General features: G+C 40.7%; 1 protein-coding gene across 1 annotated transcript; it reads right to left on the bottom strand.

Moving 5' to 3' along the window:
* Positions 1-243: 243 nt before the first annotated feature.
* LOC144454356 (galactose-3-O-sulfotransferase 2-like) lies at positions 244-5,039 on the bottom strand. The gene is given in 5 exon segments (XM_078146145.1): positions 244-530; positions 533-1,103; positions 2,833-3,727; positions 4,430-4,583; positions 5,018-5,039. Coding segments are annotated over 5 exon segments (1,929 nt in total).
* Positions 5,040-6,906: the final 1,867 nt, after the last annotated feature.

A 6,906-nucleotide genomic window follows, 5' to 3' on the forward strand; every position in this document is an offset into this window, starting at 1 on the left:
GTGTGTGTTTAGTTCACTTTCATATATATCCAGCTGATGACTACAGAGTTGTTTATCCTGTTATCTATCCCGGATTGTAACTTATCCAGCTGATGTTGTAAAATATTCAGTAGAGTGTCCAGAATGCATGGGCCTTGTGAGCGTAACTGCTTTATGCTAATGGCCCATAGGAGCCCATGTCAGAATCCTCTCCTGATTCTTCATCAGCCAAAGCTTGGGTCAGAAAAGAGATACTTAAGATGTTTAGGAATGGTGCTTGAAGGGTCTCTGTTTCTTCATGCTGTGGGCCTTGGAGTGTTTCTTTGCCTGGCTGAGCCGGAGGGCTTTTTGGGGAAATTGTCTCTTGTATAGTCTCTTGCTATACTGGAGTTCAGGCATGACAAGACTCTGGCAGGCCTGTTTTGTTGCCTTGTCCAACCCATGCTTTAAGTTATAGCCAAGAATTCTAGCTTTGCCGTACTGGAGTGGGGCTAGCAATTTGTCCTGGATCTCCCAGGAATGGACGCTTCGTTCACCCTCGAGACAGGTCTGGCCAGTTGGTTCCGCCGCCTCCTTAGGGCAGCCACTTCTTGCTGCAGGTATTCCTTGCTCATGCTCTGGTTAATTCTTTCCCAGAAGGTACGATTGAAATGAAGGTAGAGTTCCCAGTCCAGCTTGTTCCAACTCTGGATCTTCTGAATGGTGCTGGAGGACAGTGGAGAACGATAAGAAGCATCTTGCTGGTTAATGGGGAATGACACTACATCATCTAGGCTCCAGCAGAGGGAGTCTTTTAGCAGTATCATTGATTCATCAAAATACTCAGCAATCAAGACAAGATCAAATTGGCTTTCAATGGTCTGGGCAAGAAGCTGAGTGTGCTGGGTGGAGCCCTGTCCATTGTGGTTGAAACCAAAGTCAAAGGTCATGAGATTTCTGCCATAATGACTATCAGGTGTCAGGGGATTGTAGAACTTGCTTGTGTGGTTCAAGAAGTCATCTAGGTTTTTGGCATTGAAAAAGGACGAGCTGGCCTTGAAGTACATGAATGATGACTCCATGAGGTGAATGGGATTTCGGAGGATGGAGAAGTAGAAAGTGTCATTTGGCATGACCCTCTGGACCTGAAAAGAGAAAGTCAAGGTGAAGAAACTGATTCAGGGTAATGGGTTCATACTGGCTCAGGGAGGGATTTAGGTTAAAAAGCTGGAAAGACTTCCTAGCTCAGTGAGGTCTTTTCTAAAAGGACTTTAAAAGTAGAGTTGCCTTCACCTGTTTGGAAACAACCCTAACCCTTAGAGGCCCCTTCTAGCTCTAAGAATTGTGATGCTGTCATTTGTGGAATGTATGATAGCATGGTCGGAAAAGCCCTAGCTTTGGTTGGAGCCCAAACACCAGGAATAAAGTTCTAGCTTTGTCACTTACTGGCTGTGAAGTTGGCAAGTTACTCGACTTCTTAGACCTTCATTTCCCCTATTTGTAAAATGGGAATATTTGTACTACCTGCTTCCAAAGATCACATATGGTAATGTATGTGAAAACATTGCTAGACTAAAAAGCATCTTAAAAATAGAATGTAAGCACTAGAGTGGAGGTCAATAACCAATTTGTTACCCTGGGTCTTGAGGGTAGGTATTATTTCATACTGTTTCATTTTTTTCCCTGTAAATTAATGACAGCCAGTATAGAGCTTTGTACTGTGAGTGTATGTGTGTTTGTGTGTGTAATTTCATTGGTATAGGGAACTCCCCATGAAGAAATCAATCAGCAAGCATTTATTAAGCACCTACTATATGCCAGGCACTGTGCTAAATCTTCTGTGAATACAGATGGGCAACTCTTTTGCAATTTAGAGTATTAGAGAATTTCCTGGGACACTGAGAAAAGCTAGAGTTGGGAATTGAACCCAGGTCAACTCAGTGTCAACTGAGTCATCTGAAGTGAACTCTCTATTTAATAATCACGTTGTTGTTCATTCCTTCCCAGAGTAGGTTGTTAATAAATGCTTGTTGAATGTTTATTGAAATATAAGATGATATTACTAGTTAGTTTACCCAAATGGTTAAGCCACTAACAAGTCTTAGAGACAAGTCCAATTGTCTAAGTCATTTTGGGTATATTTTTTATGCTCCTTAGAATCCAATCTTTTTAGAGTAGTATTTGATTAGTGGTGAGAAGATGGGTCTATGTTCTTTCAGGATGAAATGCTGTGTATATTGTGTGTTTGTATATATATATATATATGTGTGTGTGTGTGTGTGTGTGTGTGTGTGTGTGGTGTGTGTATGTGTATGTGTGTATACATATATGCATGTGGACAGAGGCATACACACATGTGTATGTATAAACATATATAACACACAACACACATGCATATATACATGTACATAGATACCACACACATGTAACATACACACGTGTTTACATACTTACCTGCATACATACAAAAAATTTTGGCCTCTATTCCTCGCTTGTTGATGTTGGAAACACTGGTTTGTATACAGTAAGTTGTTCCCTTGCTGTTCTTAGCAAATACAGGATATCTGGATGCCTTTGTTGGTCAACAATATGGATCATATGATCACAGATCTACATCTTGAAGGGATCCTAGTAGCTTTTCAGTTCATCCCCCTCTTTTTTCCAATGAGGGAACTGAGGCCCAGACTTGTGAGCAAGGTCACATAGGTAGTAAATGTCAGTGAGGGGAGATTTAAACCAAAGTCCACTGACTCCAAAGCCAGGCTCTCTCTATTATGATATCTGAGTGAGTTGTGGACGTGAACTCAAGAGGGAAAGCTAGTATTATTTTCTCCTCCTCTCCCTCCCTCCCCTTTCTAAACTGCTAAGACTCACCTCTTTTTTTAGGAACCTCATATGGTGGCACATGATGTCAAATGAAGGGCTTATGCCATCTTTGAATCCCTCTACCACCTTAGCCACAAAATAGAAAGGATAGAAGAGTTGACTGAACTGGTTGATGGGGAGAGCAAAGGTGAGATTTCGTTGCTCTCCAAAACGGAAGAGGATGTTCATGATGGTGCTACTGGCACTCTTGTGGACCTTCAGGAAAAAGATGTGGGTTTTGGGGGTACAGGCTGCCTCATGGGAAGAGTCAAGGCCATCTGGCAAACCAAGGGCCAGAAAAGGGGAAACTGGAGTCTTGGGCCTTGTAAGCTGACCTTTAAATGACTTTTTTCGGCTGAATAAAGGAGCTTCCATTACTCTTCGTTGAGCCTGGGCCCCAGTGGTGTCTGCTAGATCAGTTAACAATTCACCATCTTTTTGTTCTGTGCCCTGAAGAAGATTCTGTTGGGATGCACCTGTCGAGTCAACCATCTCCATTTTCTTCCCCATTTCTCTTTCTTTTCTTATGATGTGTACAGCCTTGGGAAGGGGCCTGGAGCTCTTGATCTGAGGGGGAGTCTGGCCTTTGCCCTCGACTGCTTTTTCAGTACCCCACAATGTAGGTTTTGGATACTTGGAGGTGTAAGAAAGCCACTTTAAATCATCTGAGGCATTTTCCTCTGGGTAACTCAGGTTATTCTGTAGTTGCAAAGTAGGACTGAGTGCTTGATTCTCCTTCATTCTCTGCAGGGAGATTTGAGTTGGGGTTATTTCAGTGTGACTGATGGGGGCATTGCTCAAGGGCTGAGGAGACAATGTGGAGTTGGGGCTCTTCCAAACCTGGGATCTCTGTTGGAGGTTGATATTTTGCTGAAGGATGAGATGCCTGATTTCTTGTTTGCAACTGCAGTTAGATAGTGAGAAGATCAGTGTTTTGAATAAACCTAATAATGACAACAACTGACATTTATATGGGCAAAGCTCTTTTCAAATGATAATGTTTGAGACTTAATACTATTTAGCCTCACAATGACTCTTTGAGGTAGTAATCTCATCCCCATATTATAGATATGGAAACTGAGGCTCAGAAAGTTTAAGCAATAACAGCTTCTGTTCTACAGTGCTTCAAACCTTGCAAAGTGCTTTCCATATGTTATCTCACTCGATCTTCACAATATCCTTGAGATATTGTGTTTTTCTTTATGACTCCAATTTTAAGGTTGAAGAAATGGACACTGAGAGAGGCTTAGTGTCTTGTCCAAGGTCACATAGCTATTAAATGTCACAGGGGAAGTGTGAACCCAGACCCTCCTTATTCCAAGCCCAGAATCCTATCCTTTAGGCCATGCATTTTTTTCATTTGGTTGTCTCATGCCTTCCAACCCTGTAATCCTGTGGTTATCCTTCTCTTGAGAGTCTGGCTTTTTCCATGTACCTCTTTAAAATGTGATTACAGGGCTACAGGGTGTTTGGACCTGTACTGGTTACAGCACAAGTGTGACATCCTGTGACTTAGAAGGACACTGTGGCCCATGTATTCTTGGCTCAGGCTGAGCTTAGGATTTCTGTCCTGTTCCCCAACTGCGGAGTCCCATCCTCACACTACCTTATCTGTTGGAGGTTTCCCAGCATTTGGAGAGAAATGCAGAGGATGCTAATTAAAGTGATAAGGATCCAGAATCTTCCAAGCTGGCTATTGGGCACCAGCTGGGCCTTTCTGTGGAAAAACAAACAAGCAAACAAAAAATGTAGGATTGAATCTTATCTTTTTTTAAAAAAATGATTTTTTAAAATAATTGTTAGAAACACCTTAGTAAAATCTCTCTTCAACATGTCAAATATACTAGTGTCCCCATTCTCCCCAAAGTTGCCTTACATTTATTTTGCCTATACTTGTAAATGTACGTGTTGCCTCCCCCATAGATTTTTGTTCATTAAAAAAAATTAAATTAAAAAAAAACCTGACTTCCCAGAAATTTCTCGTTCATTCTTAGATATTTAATTTGTTTTTCAAGATAATGGAAGTTGCTAAAAGGACTCAATTTGTTAAGTGCCAGTAATGCAGTAGATAAGAAGAGAAGGCTCAACGTATGTCTCTTATCTGTATGGAGTTTTACATAATTAAAAGCACCTGGATTACAGACCAATCTCCACAGCCAATGATTTACTGATATCACCGACTCCACCTCCTCACCTGTTTTCCTTAATGCCACCATGGCTTTTTTCTAAATGACAGGAAATGTGCTTTCCAAGGCAACCCTCTATTTGAAGAAGATAAGCACTGGGGGACTCAAGAAAGGACTTTTCATTGCATAAAAGGTTGATTTTGGCCTAGAGTTAGCTGAGGAAAATAACTGAAATGGAGACCTTCCCAAGGAACCTCATACAAATAAATAGCCCAGCTTTGAGGCCCCATGGAGCTCTAGAGTCCTTGAAGACCTGAGAATTTCTATAACTATTTGCTGAAATCTTATTTGATTCTCAAAATTCAGTGGCCCATCCTTCTGAGTTGTGATATAGTGGATTGAGCACTGGCTTTGGGTTGAGATGATGTGGGTTCAAATCTTCCTCTGATGCTTACTCCTTATATGGGGGTAGAATAGAATAGTTAGGGAAAGCTCCATGTAGGGTGTGGGACTTCAAGTGGGCTGCATTGAGGGATATTATTTGATTAGTTCTAATTGTTAGGAAGTTGTTCCTGACATCAAACCTATTAACAGCTTTGACCTCCTTGTTACTCCTAGTTTGGCCTCTGAAGCCAGACAGAACAAGGCTAATTTCCTTTATTGTTGTTCAGTCATTTCAGTTGAGTTCAACTCTCCGTGACCCTATTTGGTGTTTTCTTCTTCTTTTTTTATTGATTAATTTATTTTGATTTATCAGCAATCACTTCCATATGCTTTTGAGTTTAAAATTTTTCTCCCCCTTCCTCCCCACCACCCTCCCCAAGACGGTGCACAATCTGATATAGGTTATATATATACATTCTTATTAAACATATTCTCAGATTAGTGATGTTGTAAGTAAAAATTAGAACCAATAGGAGGAACCACCAGAAAGAGGAAACAAAACTCAACAGAAGAGAAAAAAATAGCAAATAGTGTGCTTTGATTTGCATTCAAATTCCATAGTTCTTTCTTTAGATGTGGATAGCATTTTCCATCATGAGGCCTTTGGAGATGTCTTAGATCCTTGTATTGCTGGGAAGGGTTAAGTTTTTCAATATTAGTCATCGCACAATGTGGCTGTTATTGTGTACAATGTTCTCTTGGTTCTGCTCACTTCACTCAGCATCAGTTCATACAAGTCTTTCCAGGTTTTTCTAAAGTCAGCCTGTTCATCATTTCTTATAGCACAATAGTATTTCATTACATTCTTATACCACAGCTTGCTCAGCCATGCCCCAATTGATGGGCATCCTCTCAATTTCCAATTCTTTGTCACCACAAAAAGAGCTGCTATGAATATTTTTGTACACATGAGTCTTTTCCCCATTTTTATGATCTCTTTGGGATATAGTCCTAGAAGTGCTGTTTCTGGGTCAGAGGGTATGCACATTTTTATAGCCCTTTGGGCATAGTTCCAAATTGTTCTTCAAAATGGTTGGATCATTTCACAACTCCACCAATAATGCATTGATGTTCCAATTTTCCCACATCTTCTCCAACATTTATCATTTTCTTGTTTTGTCATCTTGGCCAATCTGATAGATGTGACATTTGGTGTTTTCTTGGCAAAGATACTGGACTGGTTTGCCATTTCTTTCTCTAGGTCATTTTACAGATGAAGAAACTGAGGCAAGCAGGATTAAGGGACTTACCCAGGGTCACACAACTAGTGTCTGAAGCCAGATATATAGTTTTTAAAAAACCTGAAGACAGCTATCTTGTCTAGTGTTCCCACTGTCAGTCTTCTCAAGTCTTCTCTTCTCCAAGATGAAGATTCCTAGTTTCTTTAACTGGTTCTCATATGACATGAACTGGAAGGCCCTAGATAGTAACAACCATGGGATGTGTTGTGGCAATGGTGTCAAAGTCAAATAGAAATGGGGGCCCCCAAACTGTATATAAGAATCACCTATTG

This window comes from Phascolarctos cinereus, unplaced genomic scaffold, assembly GCF_003287225.1.
Source record: "Phascolarctos cinereus isolate Bilbo 61053 unplaced genomic scaffold, phaCin_HiC Scaffold_726;HRSCAF=1367, whole genome shotgun sequence".
NCBI classification, from domain to species: Eukaryota; Metazoa; Chordata; class Mammalia; order Diprotodontia; family Phascolarctidae; genus Phascolarctos; species Phascolarctos cinereus.